Source organism: Panulirus ornatus, chromosome 67 (genome assembly GCF_036320965.1).
Source record: "Panulirus ornatus isolate Po-2019 chromosome 67, ASM3632096v1, whole genome shotgun sequence".
NCBI classification, from domain to species: Eukaryota; Metazoa; Arthropoda; class Malacostraca; order Decapoda; family Palinuridae; genus Panulirus; species Panulirus ornatus.
In genome coordinates this window covers 497,233-516,821 of record NC_092290.1, presented here as the reverse complement: position 1 = coordinate 516,821, position 19,589 = coordinate 497,233, and the positions used below count along the sequence as shown (strand labels likewise).

At 39.8% G+C, this 19,589-nt stretch overlaps 2 protein-coding genes across 22 annotated transcripts in view; one reads left to right on the top strand and one right to left on the bottom strand.

Moving 5' to 3' along the window:
- The window catches only part of LOC139747051 (uncharacterized), a 1,040,326-nt gene that overhangs the window by 867,500 nt on the left and 153,237 nt on the right, over positions 1–19,589 (top strand). For 2 of the 21 annotated variants that reach the window (XM_071658813.1, XM_071658811.1), the window contains one exon: positions 12,620–14,561. The exons of the other annotated variants lie outside the window; for them this stretch is intronic. In XM_071658813.1, the coding sequence (XP_071514914.1) occupies positions 12,620–12,658 (39 nt within the window). In that variant the 3' untranslated portion in view covers positions 12,659–14,561. Of the gene's footprint in view, positions 1–12,619; positions 14,562–19,589 lie in introns of those variants that run through there. 21 annotated transcript variants of the gene reach the window in all.
- Positions 1–19,589, bottom strand: part of LOC139747055 (uncharacterized) — a 236,301-nt gene that overhangs the window by 102,911 nt on the left and 113,801 nt on the right. The gene's annotated exons all lie outside the window — the stretch shown is intronic.

Here is a 19,589-nt window from a genome sequence, read left to right as displayed (position 1 = left end):
GACTTTACTCCTAAGACATTCCCAAACCACTCTTCCCCTTTATCCTTGAGATTTGTTTCACTCAGAGCCAAAACATCCAGGTTCCTTTCCTCAAACATAATACCTATCTCTCCTTTTTTCTCATCTTGGTTACATCCATACACATTTAGACACCTCAATCTGAGCCTTCGAGGAGGATGAGCACTCCCCGCGTGACTCCTTCTTCTGTTTCCCCTTTTAGAAAGTTAAAATACAAGGAGGGGAGGGTTTCTAGCCCCCCGCTCAAACATATATATATATATATATATATATATATATATATATATATATATATATATATATATTATATATATATATATATATATATATATATATATATATATATATATATATATATATATATATACTTTGTCGCGGGAGACAGCGACAAAGTATAATAAAAAAAAAAAATATATATATATATATATATATATATATATATATTTTTTTTTTTTGCCGCTGTCTCCCGCGTTTGCGAGGCAGCGCAAGGAAACAGATGAAAGAAATGGCCCAACCCACCCCCATACATATGTATATACATACGTCCATACACGCAAATATACATACCTACACAGCTTTCCATGGTTTACCCCAGACGCTTCACATGCCCTGATTCAACCCACTGACAGCACGTCAACCCCGGTATACCACATCGATCAAATTAAGTCTATTCCTTGCCCGCCTTTCACCCTCCTGCATGTTCAGGCCCCGATCACTCAAAATCTTTTTCACTCCATCTTTCCACCTCCAATTTGGTCTCCCACTTCTCCTCGTTCCCTCCACCTCCGACACATATATCCTCTTGGTCAATCTTTCCTCACTCATTCTCTCCATGTGCCCAAGCCATTTCAAAACACCCTCTTCAGCTCTCTCAACCACGCTCTTTTTATTTCCACACATCTCTCTTACCCTTACATTACTTACTCGATCAAACCACCTCACACCACACATTGTCCTCAAACATCTCATTTCCAGCACATCCACCCTCCTGCGCACAACTCTATCCATAGCCCATGCCTCGCAACCATACAACATTGTTGGAACCACTATTCCTTCAAACATACCCATTTTTGCTTTCCGAGATAATGTTCTCAACTTCCAAACATTCTTCAAGGCTCCCAGGATTTTCGCCCCCTCCCCCACCCTATGATTCACTTCCGCTTCCATGGTTCCATCCGCTGCCAGATCCACTCCCAGATATCTAAAATACTTTACTTCCTCCAGTTTTTCTCCATTCAAACTTACCTCCCAATTGACTTGACCCTCAACCCTACTGTACCTAATAACCTTGCTCTTATTCACATTTACTCTTAACTTTCTTCTTTTACACACTTTACCAAACTCAGTCACCAGCTTCTGCAGTTTCTCACATGAATCAGCCACCAGCGCTGTATCATCAGCGAACAACAACCGACTCACTTCCCAAGCTCTCTCATCCACAACAGACTTCATACCTGCCCCTCTTTCCAAAACTCTTGCATTTACCTCCCTAACAACCCCATCCATAAACAAATTAAACAACCATGGAGACATCACACACCCCCGCCCAAACCTACATTCACTGAGAACCAATCACTTTCCTCTCTTCCTACACGTACACATACCTTACATCCTCGATAAAAACTTTTCACTGCTTCTAACAACTTGCCTCCCACACCATATATTCTTGATACCTTCCACAGAGCATCTCTATCAACTCTATCATATGCCTTCTCCAGATCCATAAATGCTACATACAAATCCATTTGCTTTTCTAAGTATTTCTCACATACATTCTTCAAAGCAAACACCTGATCCACACATCCTCTACCACTTCTGAAACCACACTGCTCTTCCCCAATCTGATGCTCTGTACATGCCTTCACCCTCTCAATCAATACCCACCCATATATATATATATATATATATATATATATATATATATATATATATTTTTTTTTTTTTTTCATACTATTCGCCATTTCCCGCATTAGCGAGGTAGCGTTAAGAACAGAGGACTGGGCCTTTGAGGGAATATCCTCATATGGCCCCCTTCTCTGTTCCTTCTTTTGGAAAATTTAAAAAAAAATGAGAGGGGAGGATTTCCAGCCCCCCGCTCCCTTCCCTTTTAGTCGCCTTCTACGACATGCAGGGAATACGTGGGAAGTATTCTTTCTCCCCTATATATATTTATCTATTTATTCACTTTGCCCCGTCGCCGTTTTTTTTTTTGCTGTCTCCCGCGTTTGCGAGGTAGCGCATATATATATATATATATATATATATATATATATATATATATATATATATATATATTTTTTTTTTTTTTTTTTTGCTTTGTCGCTGTCTCCCGCGTTTGCGAGGTAGCGCAAGGAAACAGACGAAAGAAATGGCCCAACCCACCCCCATACACATGTATATACATACGTCCACACACGCAAATATACATACCTACACAGCTTTCCATGGTTTACCCCAGACGCTTCACATGCCTTGATTCAATCCACTGACAGCACGTCAACCCCGGTATACCACATCGCTCCAATTCACTCTATTCCTTGCCCTCCTTTCACCCTCCTGCATGTTCAGGCTCCGATCACACAAAATCTTTTTCACTCCATCTTTCCACCTCCAATTTGGTCTCCCTCTTCTCCTCGTTCCCTCCACCTCCGACACGTATATCCTCTTGGTCAATCTTTCCTCACTCATTCTCTCCATGTGACCAAACCATTTCAAAAAACACCCTCTTCTGCTCTCTCAACCACGCTCTTTTTATTTCCACACATCTCTCTTACCCTTATATATATATATATATATATATAGGTACACCACCGATTTTCCGGCAATTGATGATTCAGCACCTCCTTTAGTCCGAACAAATGCAAGAGTTTTCGAGAGAGGGGCAAGTACGCAGTCTGTTTCAGATGAGAGGGTTTGGGAATTGAGTCATTTGTTGTTCGCTGATGATACAGCGCTGGTGGCTGATTCAGTGATAAACTGTAGAAGTTGGTGACTAGGTTTGGTAAGTGTGTGAAAGAAGAAAGCTGGGAGTAAATGTGAATAGGTGCAAGGTTATTAGGTTCAGTAGGGTTAAGGGGCAATTTAATTGGGATGTAAGTTTGAATGGAAAAAAAACTGGAGGAAGTGAAGTGTTTTAGATATCTGGGAGTAAATTTAGCAGTGGATGGAACCATGGAAGCGGAAGTAAGTCACAGGGTGGGGGAGGGGGCGAAGGTTCTGGGAGTGTTGAAGAATGTGTGGAAAGAGAACGTTATCTCAGAGAACAAAAATGGGTACGTTTGAAGGAATAGTGGTTCCAATAATGTTATATGGTTGCGATGCGTGGGCTATAGATAGGGTTGTGCAGAGGAGGGTGGATGTGTTGGAAATGTGATGTTTGAGGACAATGTATAGTGTGAGGTGGTTTGATCAAGTAAGTAATGAAAGGGTAAGAGAGATGTGTGGTAATAAAAAGAGAGTGGTTGAGAGAGCAGAAGAGGGTGTATTGAAATGGTTTGGTCAAATGAAGAGAATGAGTGAGAAAAGATTGACAAAGAGGATATATGTGTCAGAGGTGGAGGGAACGAGGAAAAGTGGGAGACCAAATTGTAGGTGGAAGGAAGGAGTGAAAAAGATTTTGAGCAATCGGGGCCTGAACATACAGGAGGGTGAAAGACATGCAAGAAATAGAGCAAACTGGAACAATGTGGTATACTGGGGTCAACGTGCTGTCAATGGATTGAACCAGGGCATGTGAAGCATGTGGGGTAAACCATGGAAAGTTTTGTGGGGCCTGGATGTGGAAAGGGAGCCGTGGTTTCAGTGCAATTACACATGACAGCTAGAGAATGAGTGTGAAAGAGTGTGGCATTTGTTGTCTTTTCCTAGTGCTGCCTCACACGCACATGGGAGGAGGGGGGGGTGCCATTTCATGTGTGGCTGGGTGGTGATGAAGGCAGCAAGTATGTATATGTCTGTGTACATATAAGTATGTATACATTGAAATGTATAGGTATGTATATGTACGTGTGTGGGCGTTTATGTATATACATGTGTATGTGGGTGGGTTGGGTCATTCTTTCATCTGTTTTCTTGCACTACCTCGCTAACGCAGGAGACAGCAACTAAGTATAATAATAACAATAATAATAATAATAATAATAATAATAATAATAATAATAATAGTAACTATTAATAATAATAATAATAATAATAATAATAATAATAACTAATATTATTATAATAATAATAATAATAATAATAATAATAATAATAATAATAATAATAATAATATATAATGTTAGTTTTTCTTTTTTCACATTTGTTTCCCATTTCCCAAGAAAGTGAGGTAGCACCTGGAATGGACAAAGAAAGGCTACATTCACTCACATCCATTCTCTAGCTGTCATATGCAATTCACCAAAACCACAGCCCCCTATCCACAACTAAGCCCCACAGGCCTTTCCATGGTTCCCCCCAGGTCTTCCCCTGTGCACCACATCATTCTAACTCACTCTCCCATGCATGCCTCTTACCCTCCTGCATGTTCAGGCCCTGATCACTGAAAATCTTTTTCATTCCATCCTTCCAACTCAAACTTGGCTTCCCCTTCCCCTTGTCTCCTCAACTTCAGATTCATATATCTTTATCATCATCTCCTTACTCCTTTTCATATGTCCAAACCATTTCAGTACACCCTCTTCAGCTCTCTCACCTACACCTTTCTTGTTACCATACCTTTCTCTTACCCTTTTATTGCTCAGTTGACCAAACCACCTCACACCACATACTGTCCTCAAACACCACATTTCCAACACACCCACTCTTCTCAACTCATCCTCATTTATGTCCATCCCTTTCATCTTACAACATTGTTGGCACTACTACACCCTCAAAAATATCCATTTCTACCCTCCCAGATAACAACCTCTCTTTCCACATATTCCTCAGTGGTCCCAAAAATCCTTGCCCACTCACCCATCCTATGACTCACTTCTGCTTTCATGCTTCCAATTTCCTGCCATATCCATTCCCAATTATCTATAATGCTTCAATTCCTTCAAATTTCCTCCATTCAAACTCACAACCCCAAATAAACTGTCACTTCACCCAGTTAAACCTAACAACCCTGCATTTATTCACATATACTTTAACATTCCAACTTTCACACACACTTCCAAACTTAGACACGATCTTCTATAGTTTTTCTATCAGTTCTACCACCCAGCTACCCATACCTACACACATACACTCACACACACACACACACACACACACACACAAACACGGGAGACAGCGACAAAGCAAAAATAATAATAATATTTCTTTCATACTATTCACCGTTTCCAGCATTAGCGAGGTATCGTTAAGAATAGAGGACTGGGCCTTTGAGGGAATATCCTCACCTGGCCCCCTTCTCTGTTCCTTCTTTTGGAAAATTAAAAAAAAAATGAGAGGGGAGGATTTCCAGCCTTCCCTTCCCTTCTAGTCGCCTTCTACGACACGCATGGAATACGTGGGAAGTATTCTTTCTCCCCTATCCCCAGGGATATAATATATTTTTTTTTATTTTGCTTTGTCGCTGTCTCCCGCGTTTGCGAGGTAGCGCAAGGAAACAGACGAAAGAAATGGCCCAACCCACCCCCATACACATGTATATACATACATGTCCACACAAGCAAATATACCCACCTATACATCTCAAAGTACACATATATACCCACACAGACACATACATATATACCCATGCACACAATTCACACTGTCTGCCTTTATTCATTCCCATCGCCACCTCGCCACACATGGAATACCATCCCCCTCCCCCCTCATGTGTGCAAGGTAGCGCGAGGAAAAGACAACATAGGCCCCATTCGTTCACACTCAGTCTCTAGCTGTCATGCAATAATGCCCGAAACCACAGCTCACTTTCCACATCCAGGCCCCACAGAACTTTCCATGGTTTACCCCAGACGCTTCACATGTCCTGATTCAATCCACTGACAGCACATCAACCCTGGTATACCACATCGATCCAATTCACTCTATTCCTTGCACGCCTTTCATCCTCCTGCATGTTCAGGCCCCGATCACTCAAAATCTTTTTCACTCCATCTTTCCACCTCCAATTTGGTCTCCCACTTCTCCTCGTTCCCTTCACCGTCCGACACATATATCCTCTTGGTCAATCTTTCCTCACTCATTCTCTCCATGTGACCACACCATTTCAAAACACCCTCTTCTGCTCTCTCAACCACACTTTTTATTACCACACATCTCTCTTACCCTATTATTACTTACTCGATCAAACCACCTCACCACATATTGTCCTCAAACATCTCATTTCCAGCACATCCACCCTCCTGCGCACAACTCTATCCATAGCCCACACCTCGCAACCATACAACATTGTTGGAACCACTATTCCTTCCAAAACATCTTTTTATTCTCCCTAAAATTTAATGCTCCTCTCTCACCCCAACTCTCATTTGCCCTATTTTCACCTCTTGCACCTTTCTCTTGACCTCCTGCCTCTTTCTTTTATACATCTCCCAGTCATTTGCATTATTTCCCTGCAAAAATCATCCAAATGCTTCTCTCTTCTCTTTCACTAATAATCTTACTTCTTCATCCCGCCACTCACTACCCTTTCTAATTGGCCCACCTTTCATGCTTCTCATGCCACAAGCATCTTTTGTGCAAGCAATCACTGCTTCCCTAAATACATCCCATTCCTCCCCTACTCCCCTTATATATATTTTTCTCTCTATCATTCTTTGTCGCTGTCTCCCGCGTTAGCGAGGTAACGCAAGGAAACAGACGAAAGAATGGCCCAACCAATCCACTTACACATGTATATACAAACACGTCCACACACACACATATACATACCTATACATTAATATATATATATATATATATATATATATATATATATATATATATATATATATATATTTTTTTTTTTTTTTTTTTATACTTTGTCGCTGTCTCCCGCGTTTGCGAGGTAGCGCAAGGAAACAGACGAAAGAAATGGCCCAACCCCCCCCCATACACATGTATATACATACGTCCACACACGCAAATATACATACCTACACAGCTTTCCATGGTTTACCCCAGACGCTTCACATGTCTTGATTCAATCCACTGACAGCACGTCAACCCCGGTATACCACATTGCTCCAATTCACTCTATTCCTTGCCCTCCTTTCACCCTCCTGCAAGTTCAGGCTCCGATCACACAAAATCTTTTTCACTCCATCTTTCCACCTCCAATTTGGTCTCCCTCTTCTCCTCGTTCCCTCCACCTCCGACACATATATCCTCTTGGTCAACCTTTCCTCACTCATTCTCTCCATGTGCCCAAACCATTTCAAAACACCCTCTTCTGCTCTCTTAACCACGCTCTTTTTATTTCCACACATCTCTCTCACCCTTACGTTACTTACTCGATCAAACCACCTCACACCACACATTGTCCTCAGACATCTCATTTCCAGCACATCCATCCTCCTGCGCACAACTCTATCCATAGCCCACGCCTCGCAACCATACAACATTGTTGGAACCACTATTCCTTCAAACATACCCATTTTTGCTTTCCGAGATAATGTTCTCGACTTCCACACATTCTTCAAGGCTCCCAGAATTTTCGCCCCCTCCCCCACCCTATGGTCCACTTCTGCTTCCATGGTTCCATCCGCTGCCAGATCCACTCCCAGATATCTAAAACACTTCACTTCCTCCAGTTTTTCTCCATTCAAACTCACCTCCCAATTTACTTGACCCTCAACCCTACTGTACCTAATAACCTTGCTCTTATTCACATTTACTCTTAACTTTCTTCTTCCACACACTTTATCAAACTCCGTCAGCAGCTTCTGCAGTTTCTCACATGAATCAGCCACCAGCGCTGTATCATCAGCGAACAACAACTGACTCACTTCCCAAGCTCTCTCATCCCCAACAGACTTCATACTTGCCCCTCTTTCCAAAACTCTTGCCTTTACCTCCCTAACAACCCCATCCATAAACAAATTAAACAACCATGGAGACATCACACACCCCTGCCGCAAACCTACATTCACTGAGAACCAATCACTTTCCTCTCTTCCTACACGTACACATGCCTTACATCCTCGATAAAAACTTTTCACTGCTTCTAACAACTTGCCTCCCACACCATATATTCTTAATACCTTCCACAGAGCATCTCTATCAACTCTATCATATGCCTTCTCCAGATCCATAAATGCTACATACAAATCCATTTGCTTTTCTAAGTATTTCTCACATACATTCTTCAAAGCAAACACCTGATCCACACATCCTCTACCACTTCTGAAACCACACTGCTCTTCCCCAATCTGATGCTCTGTACATGCCTTCACCCTCTCAATCAATACCCTCCCATACAATTTACCAGGAATACTCAACAAACTTATACCTCTGTAATTTGAGCACTCACTCTTATCCCCTTTTCCTTTGTACAATGGCACTATGCACGCATTCCTCCAATCCTCAGGCACCTCACCATGAGTCATACATACATTAAATAACCTTACCAACCAGTCAACAATACAGTCACCCCCTTTTTTAATAAATTCCACTGCAATACCATCCAAACCTGCTGCCTTGCCGGCTTTCATCTTCCGCAAAGCTTTCACTACCTCTTCTCTGTTTACCAAATCGTTTTCCCTAACCCTCTCACTTTGCACACCACCTCGACCAAAACACCCTATATCTGCCACTCTATCATATATATATATATATATATATATATATATAATGTGTATATGAGTGGATGGGCCATTCTTCATCTCTTCTCTGTTTGCCAATTCCTGTGTTAGGAAGGTAGTAACAGGAACAGATGAGGAAATGGCCTCATCTGTTTACATCCACTCTGGCTGTTAAGTTCAATGCATCGAAACCACAGTCCCCTATCCACAACCAGTTCCCAAAGATCTTTCCATATTTTACCCCCCTTCCCTCATTCAGTTCACTGAAAGCACATCATCCTCCATATACCCATATATATAGAATCAGTAATTGGATACAAGGTGGTGATATACAGGAATAAAAAGGGCAGTGCATGGTGGACAGAAGAGATAAGAAATGCTGTGGAAGAGAAGAAGAAGGCATATGGTAGATTGCTTAACAGGAATGTACCAGTAGAAGGTCAGCAAAGGAGGAGGGAAGAATACAAAATATGTAAGCAGAATGTTAAGAGGCTGATAGAGGAAAGCAAAAGAAAGAGTATATGAAGATTTTGGAAGAAACTTAAGTGAAAAGTTTTGGGATAATAAGAAACTATACTGTAAGGAGGCAAAAAAGGAAAGACATGGGTGTATGAGTGGAAATGATGATGTGAGAAGTGAGGAAGGGCAATTGCTAAATCAAAAGGAGTAAGTGAAAGGAAGATGGAAAGAGTATTTTGAAGAACTGATGAATGTGTAAGAAGGGGAGGCAGCAGTTGTTACATGCATGGGTATGGAGGAGGGAAGGAAGAGGATACAAGTGCAGGGGCCTGTAACAAAAAAGGGAGATAAGAAGGGTAATAATGAGGCTGAAGGTAGGAAAGGCACCTGGAGTGGATTGGATTATGGCTGAAATGCTAAAGTATGGAGGAGAAATTGTGATAGAGTGAATACGTCTTATATGTAACTTAGCATGGAAACAGGTTATGCCTGAGGATTGGGTGAAAGCTCTTATTGTCCCTTTATTCAAAGGAAGAGGCACTAAGGATATAAGCAGAAATTATAGGGGAAAAAGTCTGTCAAGTATGCCAGGAAAGTGTATGCAAGAATATTAGTTGACAGAGTGAAGGAAGTGGCTGAATGCAGAATAAGTGAAGAGCAAGGGGGTTTTAGGAAAGGTAGATGTATGGATCAGATTTTTGTAATAAAGATGACTGTTGAAAAGTATTAACCAAAAGGCAAGAAATTGTATGCAGCTTTTATGGATCTAGAGAAAACATATGACAATCAAGAGGAATACTTTGTGGGATGTGTTAAGGATATATGGTATAGGGGGACAACTGGTGAATGGTGTAAAAGCCTTCTATATAGGAGTAAATGTGTGTGTAAGAGTGGATGGAAAGCAGAGCTGAGCAAAAGTTTTGAGACACATGTAGGTGTGAGGCAGGGCTGAGTGATGTTACCGTGGCTTTATAATATACATATATATATATGGACAGAGTGATAAAAGAGATGAAAGCAAAACTACGGAAAAGGGGCACAGAGATGGAATGGGGTGGTGAGATATGGTGGCTAGTAGCAAGCCTGTTTATGGATGATACTGTGTTGTTTGCAGTGGAGTTGAAGGTTGTAAGTGTGTTTTATGATGTGTGTAGCCATAGAGGATTGAAATCAAATGCCAATAAAAGTAAAGTAATGGTGTTTAAAAGGAAACAGTGAAAGTATAGATTTTGTAAAACCATACAGAAAGAAAGATGAAATGTACTAAATTGTGCTGTCGATAGGGGGGGGGGGGACAGGAAGAAGTGAGAGAATTTAAGTATCTAGGAGCTGTCTTGGATAAAGTTGGTGATATGGAAGGATAGATAAGGGAGAGAGCAGTACAGGGTAGAAGAGTCATGGACATGGACTGAGGCATAGAGGTCAAGAATCCAGGCTGTGGAAATGAGCAATTTGAGAAGAGCATGTGGTGTGACTAGATGGAATGGAGAAATGAAAGGGTGTATGAGATATATGGTATGGCAAGGAATGCAAAGGTAGTGAATTGTGGAGTGGTAGAAAGGGTGAAATGTAATACTTTGAGGTGGTTTGGGCATGTGGAAAGAATGCAAGACTGAGAGTTTACAAGGATAGTGTATGATAGTACAATTAAAGGGGTTGGTGTGATTGGAAGATCACCTGTGACAAAGGCAAATAGGGTGGAGGAATACTGGAGGGAGAAAAACAGAGGAATATGTGGAATGTATGTGAGGGAGGCATGTAAGAACAGGGATACGTGGAGATTCTCTTGCTGTAGCCATCCTTTAATGGGAGTTCCCAGGGGGAGCAGGCATTAGAGATATAGATAACTCCAGTTCACTCTATCCCTTGCACTCTTCACACCCTCCTGCAAGTTTAGGCCCACAGCATTTAAACCTTTTTTCACTCTATCCTTCCATCACCAATCCAGTCTCTTCCTTCTCCTTGTCTCATCCTCTTCTAACACATGTACCCTCTTTGTCAACCTCTCCTCACTCATCCTCTCATGTCCAAACCATTTCAGCACACCATTTAAGCTCTCTTAACTATACTTCTATCAAAACTCTGTCCCTACCATCTCTTACTGTCAAACCTCCTTACACCAATATTGTCCTATACATTTCATTTCCAAAACAGTCACCCTCCTCCATATTTTCTCCTCTAGATCCCATGCCTCACAACCACACAACACTGTCAGGACTACTACACCATCAAACATGCTCATCTTTGCCCAGATAATGACCTCTTTGCATACACTCCTCAATTCCCCAAGGACCTTAGCCCCACACTCACCTTATGGCTCACTTCAACTTCCATTAGTTCCATTCACTGTCATATCCACTCCCTGGTACCAAGAATATCCTACTTCCTCCTGGCCCTCTCTATTGAAACTCATGCTGCAACTGTCTTTTTCCACGGCTAAACAAAAAAAATGTTTTTATTCACTTACTTTCAGCTTTCTCCTTTCACACTCTAAACTCAGAAATCAGCTTCTCACTTGGATCTGCCACCAGAGCCACATCCTGGCGAGGATGCAGATCTAGCCCACCCACCAAAACATAAAACAAAACAACCATGGTGACATGACAACCCTGCTATAGGCCAACCTTCAACTGAAATCACTCACCCTTCTCTCTTCCTACTCACACATATGCTCAACTCCCTCAACTGAAATTAATCAGTTCTTCTAACATCTCTCCCACACAATACATTTTTACCACCCTCCACAAAGCCTCTCTGTTAACACTATCATGTTCTTTCTACACATCAATAAATGTCACATACAAATCCTTCTTTCTCTGTACTTTCCATTGACATTCTTCAAAGTAAACACCTGACCCAGACACCCTCTTACACTTCTGTAGCCACATTGTTCCTTCCCAATCTGATGATTTACGCATACCACCACTTTCTCAGTCACCACTTTCCCATACAACTCACCTACTGCACTTAAGAAACATATACCTCTGTACTTTAAACATTCATTTTAGTTCACTTTGTCTTTACATGGTGGCACTATTCAGGTATTCTGCCAATCCTCAGAAACCTCATACATTCATTTAAAATCCTTACTAACCCATCAAAATGGTGTTATCAAAGTTCCCCTGCATGTGGCTACACAGTGAGCAAAAGTCACCTTCAGTGAGGCCATATCTTCATGAGGGGATGAAAAAGGGGTACAGTCTCCTCAAGGAATTTCCTGCTACAAATGAGCCCATTATCCCTTTGATTAAGGCACAGTCTTGAAGCTGCAATAGCCCCATGAAAGGGGTCTTGAGATTGCATAATCAACCATATCATTATAAAAAATTGTATAAACCAGCTGAGAGCAAAATTAAGAGAACCAGTAGACTGAAACAGTTATTCACTATTCATAAGCATAAAGCTCTACTTAATCTCTATTACAGATACGATACCATGAGGACAGACCTGACCTGAGGAACTAACAGATATATGTATCTATTATTAATTACGCATGAAGCCGGTGGACAAATTAGTGTTTTCTTGCCTCTTTTCAACAGGCTTTTGTGCAGGAAACATGTACTCATGATTACATAGGAATCATGAAAAAAAGTTTAGTTTTATCATGGTGTAGATATCAAATAAAAGCTGAACTACCACATGAAGACTTGTGTATAGGGTGCATTGTTGCTCAGTATTTAGACTATGTTATTTTCCTTTCTTGTAAAGGTTATATACTTTTTTACAAAAAAAGATCCATAGTTTCTTACATGCTTAGGGTCATGATACATTTACTTGTTGTTTCACTATGATTTACGATGAAATTGTAAGGATGTACATCTTGGTTTCTGAAAAAAATAGAATTAAACTTTGAGCCACGATAAATAGTAAAAGTATGATAGTGACTGTTGACTAAATATTGGCTCAGATCCTCAAAAAAAGAAACAGACTCAAATCCTCAAAAAAAGAAACAATAGACTCAAATCCTCAAAAAAAGAAACAATAGAGTCTTGATCCTTAATTAATAATGGTAGTATGATAATGCAAAAGCACTCCACAAGCACACATAATATGTACAGTGTATATATGATTATGAAAACTATGTTAAGTGTTTCTTGAGGGAAACAGGCTAATACATTGGAAGTGAAGGGCGTTTGCCTTCCATATCATTTTCCTTGAGTAATATTCCTAAGACAAGCAAGTTGTTGTTAAAGCGGCACAAAAATTTAAAGAAAATAACAGTTTAGCATTTTGTAAATAATATAAATATTGTTATGTACATGGTTATGTACAAGTTCAGGTTGAACTGTTGTTTAAGATGTACCAAGCTATATATTTCTCTTCTCTAAAGCATTCACACACACTCTTAGTGTAATACCCTCACTCAATGGAAAAAATTGTACCTCTTATTACTCTGATATCTACATTGTTATAATCACTGTGTCATGAACATTCTTCAGATGAAAATTTGACTCTCCTTGGTACAGGCTTCCTGTCACCCAGGATGTGCACCTATAACTGTTAACTCCTCATTTGTCTCCAACTGTCTGTCTGTTGTTTTTCTTAATCTTATTAACCTATAACTCTGTATCAGATACTGCATTACCTTCTTTTTTTTTTTTCCAAACATTTATAAATTTGAAAAGTCCTTCTCGGCACTTTTGTTAAATGGTGAGCTGTATAATTCTTTCTTGTCTCAGACTGGAGGATTGCATGTTTGTTTCATATCTAAAGTAATAATAAAATCATACTTAAGAGGAAAATGAAAAAGTGACCTCGCTATCATACATGTATTTGTTGTACAATCATATTCCATTACTTTATTTTTAGGAAAAATTTTCTTTAAACGTTCTTTGTGAAATGTGACCACAAATTATACTTCTTTATCACTGTGTATGCTATGGATTTTTGTTCTATGCAGTCGTTACTAATAAATTAAATTTCATACTTAAAATATGATTTCCATGAACATGTGCAACTTGTGGACACAACTGAACATGACCCAATTCCTTATCATTTCACAAATGGTGAGGAACTGAATTATAGAATGATAACTTCATTGTATGTTGTTGGAACATTAGGTCTTGTGAGCGAGATGATATAGAGGTCAGGTACAGGTATGTCCATGTGGTGCAAAGCTCTATTAAACTGACAACTGAGGAAGCACTAGGGAGGATTTTCACTAGCTACCTGCTAAATAACAATCATTGCCAAGGGATTAGCATGACTGAAACATCATACGTAGATAGTGTAGAAAGTTATGTCGACATATAAAGTGTATATACAGGACCTTCTATGTTAGAGGTAAACAGTGGGTTGAATGTTATCTCTGTCATTGGGACCTCCAGCTTAGCACTCTGTGCTTGTGTTCTGTAGATGCAAAACTAAAATGAGCAACCCACTTAAAGGCTAGTTTGTTGTCATGTATATTTTAGTATGGTACATATTCAATGTAATTAGTGTCTGCTGATATCTAGTTGGTGGATTACTTGACCCAAAGGTTTTTGCTTAGATACGTTTATAGGTAGAGTTTTGAATGTGGTAATCATGGGAATTTGATAAATATATACTAAAATTCATATTGTATGTTTGCCTAAAAAACAAATTAGGGGTGCATATTTCAAAGTCTAATGCTCACCTAAAGCTGTCATTTTGGAAAAATAGGCTTGGGTGGAACTACTGAGAAGTTTCATATTTTCATATGTCTAAGGGAATTACAGGGATGATGTACAAAAGCAGTTATACCAGAACTTCTCCCAGAGACAATATCTGCAAGGATGCTTCATAAATGTGCAAATAAATTAAGATCATACAAGATCAAAATGAATTTCACATATTGAGTTCTATTGGCCTTTGTAATGAATCCATGCTAGATGCTTCATACTTGGTCTTTCCTATAAGGAGGTCTTTCACCCAGCAGGCATTTCCTATTAGATGAAAAAGAAAAAAGAAAGAAAACTAGAGGTAGCACAGTCAGCCATTAACTATAGTTTTCTCTCCTATAGCTTCTCTCAGTTGCCAGGATGTTTCTCTTTCATTCCTAACATTTCTAAGTCAACTTTTCCTTTTCTCAGCCAAACTGATTTTCTCGCAGAGCATTGTGAACTGTGTTGTAAAATGTCCCATTGATGGCATGTTAAAATTTAAAAAGAAATAAATCCTATCATTTTGCTACACTGATGTATAATTATTCCCATTTACAATACACATATTAAGTTCTGATGGATCAAACTGGAGTGTACACTGGAAAATTAAGTACTTACTTTGGGAATGAATTTAGTTACATTGTCACACAATGAACACAGGGAAAGAATATGTAGGATGCTCCATTTCTTAAACTTTCAATAGCATTCTTCTGTACTTAATCATTAAAAAAAAGCCAGCAGCAAAGATCATTAGCATAAAGAACTACATGCTTATGATTTGTAGAGGCAACAAGCACCACAGTCTTTCCATTCAAGCAGAAACACAATCTTGAACTCTAGCCAGTCTTCCTGTTACACATGTACTCCGATTCAATATCTTACCTGTGAAGACAAACTGCACCTTCCATAAAAAATATGAAGATTTTTATGCTATTGTTTTTAATGAAGGCTACAAAGTATTCATGACATATGCAAGCTACAAATCAAAAATTACTCAGAAGTACTACAAGCTTCAGCACCAAATATTAAATTCTTCAAATTTCACAACATTTTCGACAAGACCTCTTTCACAAAGTATAAAATTAACTCAAAAAGTTCTAAGAGACAAGCAGATCATGTTTTGGTGCAGGAACTCCAGCAGCAGTCTGGTCCCCTTGCACCAAAGATGATCCTGATTTATGAGAGATTTTGATAGCTGTGCAGCTCTCTCTAGATTGCTTTGATTCAATGCATTATGCAATGTTGAAACAAATCCATCCTGAAGTTTCAGATATTTGCATAATCAGATGGGTTAATATTTCACTTCATATGCCCATCAACCTCAGGCTTAACTGAGCGACATCTGGTTATATAAAGAGGAAAGCAGCTTCTCATCCCCACCCTCCTAGATTGTTATGGGGTTCTACATCCAGCTTTTAGGAGCTATTGTTAAACCATAAGCTATCAAGTAATAGTATGATTACTGGTATCAATATGCACATGTTTGATGTGATGTGGGTATAGCTATTGTTTTAGTATTTTGCAAGCTTAATTTACAAATGAAAGTATTAGGTACAGACTGCTCCCAGAACAAAAGTAATACAATGAAGTGTAACAAATATAGCCAGTTCTCTGAGCAGAAAAGGAATCCTACATATGTGGTGGGTATGTATCGCTGAAAGGTGCAATGTACAAGTGAAATGACATAGTTAACTCAGTCTTAAAACACAGAAGTTACCATATACATAATGGTTATATTTCTGGTGAACATTATTACCTTGTCAAAGTTTTCTCAAAAACATATTTAATACAAAAATATTATATTTCTGTTACTACGAATTTTCAAAAATAAAAAATATAACACTCACCCACAGTGGTTGAGAGGCTTACTTATAAAGGCCTATTCAGGAAGGTAATTGAGTTATATCATGAAAGGGGCCATAATGTCTGCCTCTTTATCCGGGGATAAAGCTGTAGCCAAATGAGTGTATACCAGAGGAAGGTAGCTCCTTTAGTGTTCTTTTCCTGGATACTCAAAAAGTTGTCCAAAGTTTGTTGCACAGCTTTCCTCATTACTATTACAACTCTTTGAGGATTTAAACCAACTGGTTATTTCCCTATTGACTGTTGAGATGCATTCTCCGTATGAGGTCATAGTGGTGCATGCAATCAAGTATATGCATAAAACCACGGGAAAATGAAACATGATAAGTTCCCAAGTGCAATTTTGTGTAATGATCACATTGTCAAGGGAGATACAAAAATTAGATAGAAGACAGAGAACAGTCAGTTAATATACAAGGAAGAGACACAGCTAAGACGCCACTGGTAAACAAGAGTTACTGGATGGTGGTGTTCAAGTTGGTGCTGTTCAAGTCTGGCATAATGCCTGTCATAAAATTCTTATCATGTGGGCAAGAAAGTGACCCATTTACAAATTTTGCCTATGACAAAGCTATCCATTTTATACAAACCTTCACTAACGTTAATGTTACAATTCTTTATGTACTTAATAATTGGAGATTCGGTGATATTTCTCATGGTAAAGGAGTTACAGTTAACAACTGCATTGGTGTTACACCAGTCAATGCGATGGTCATAACTTTTAACATTAAACAAAGAACTGAATTCTTGACCTGTTCTTATACTATATCTATGCTGCTTAAATCTTACATAAAGATCCTTGCCAGTCTGCCTATTATATAACATTACAGCAAGGTAGTGCAGGAAAACAGACAAAGAATTGCCCAACCACTCATTTCATTTATAAATTTATCATACTTTGTTGCTGTCTCCTACATTAGCGAGGTAGCGCAAAGAAATAGACGAAAGAATGGCCCAACTCACCCACATACACATGTATATACATACACACCCACACATGCACATATATATACCTATACATTTCAACGTATACATACATATACATACTCAGACATATACATATATACACATGTACATATTCATACTTGCTGCCTTCATCCATTCCCATCGCCATCCGGCCACACTGAACGGCAACCGCCTCCCCTGCGCAAGCGTGAGCCAGCGCTAGGAGAAGACAACAGAGGAAACATTCGTTAACACTCAGTCTCTAGCTGTCATGTATAATGCACCGGAACCACAGCTCCCTTTCCACATCTAGGCCCCACAAAACTTTCCATGGTTTACCCTAGACACTTCACATGCCCTGGTTCAATCCATTGACAGCACATCAACCTGATATACCACTTCATTCCAACTCACTCTATTCCTTGCATGCCTTTCACCCTCCTGTATGTTCAGGCCCCAATCGCTCAAAATCTTTTTCTCTCCATCCTTCCACCTCCAATTTGGTCTCCAACTTCTTATTCCCTCCACCTCTGACACATATATCCTCTTTGTCAATCTTTACTCACTCATCTTCTCCATGTGACCAAACCAGTTCAATACACCCTCTTCTGCTCTCTCAACCACACTCTTTTTATTACCACATATTACTCTTACCCTTTCATTACTTACTCGATCAAACCACCTCACACCACATACTGTCCTCAAACATCTCATTTCCAGCACATCCACCCTCCTCCGCACAACTCTATCTATAGACCACACCTCGCAACCATATAACATTGTTTGACCACTATTCCTTTAAACATACCCATTTTTGCTCTATGAGATAATATTCTGGCCTTCCACACATTCTTCAATCCTCCCAGAACCTTCACCCCCTACCCCACCCTGTGACTCACTTGTGCTTCCATGGTTCCATCCGCTGCTAAATCCACTCCCAGATATCTAAAACACTTCACTTCCTCCAGTTTTTATCCATTCGATCTTACCTCCCAATTGACTTGTCCTTCAACACTACTGAACCTAATAACCTTGCTCTTATTCATATTTATTCTCAGCTTTCTTCTTTCACACACATTACCAAACTCAGTCAACAGCTTCTGCAGTTTCTCACATGAATCAGCCACCAGCGCTATCATCAGCGAACAACAACTGACACTTCCTAAGCTCTCCCATCCACAACAGACTGCATACTTGCTCCTCTCTCCAAAACTCTTGCATTCACCTCCCTAACAACCCCAACCATAAACAAATTAAACAACCATGGAGACATCACGCACCCCTGCCGCAAACCGACAATCGCTGAGAACCAATCACTTTCCTCTCTTCCTACTTGTATATAGGCCTTACATCCTCGATAAAAACTTTTCACTGTTTCTAGCAACTTACCTCCTACACTATATACTCTTAATACCTTCCACAAAGCATCTCTATCAACTCTATCATATGCCTTCTCCAGATCAATAAATGCTACATACAAATCCATCTGTTTTTCTAAGTATTTCTCACATACATTCTTCAAAGCAAACACCTGATCCACACATCCTCTACCACTTCTGAAACCACACTGCTCTTTCCTAATCTGATGCTCTGTACATGTCTTCACCTTCTCATTCAATACCCTCCCATATGATTTCCCAGGAATACTCAACAAACTTATACCTCTGTAAGTTGAACACTCACCTTTATCACCTTTGCCTTTGTACAATGGCACTATGCATACATTCCGCCAATTCTCAGGCACTTCACCATGAACCATACATACAGTGAATATCCTCACCAACCAGTCAACAACAGTCACTCCCTTTTTAAATGAATTCCACTGAAATACCATCCAAACCCACCGCGTTGCCAGCTTTCATCTTCTGAAAAGCTTTCACTTCCTCTTCTCTGTTTACCAAACCATTCTCTCTGACCCCTCACTTCACACACCACCTCGACCAAAACACCCTATATCTGCCAC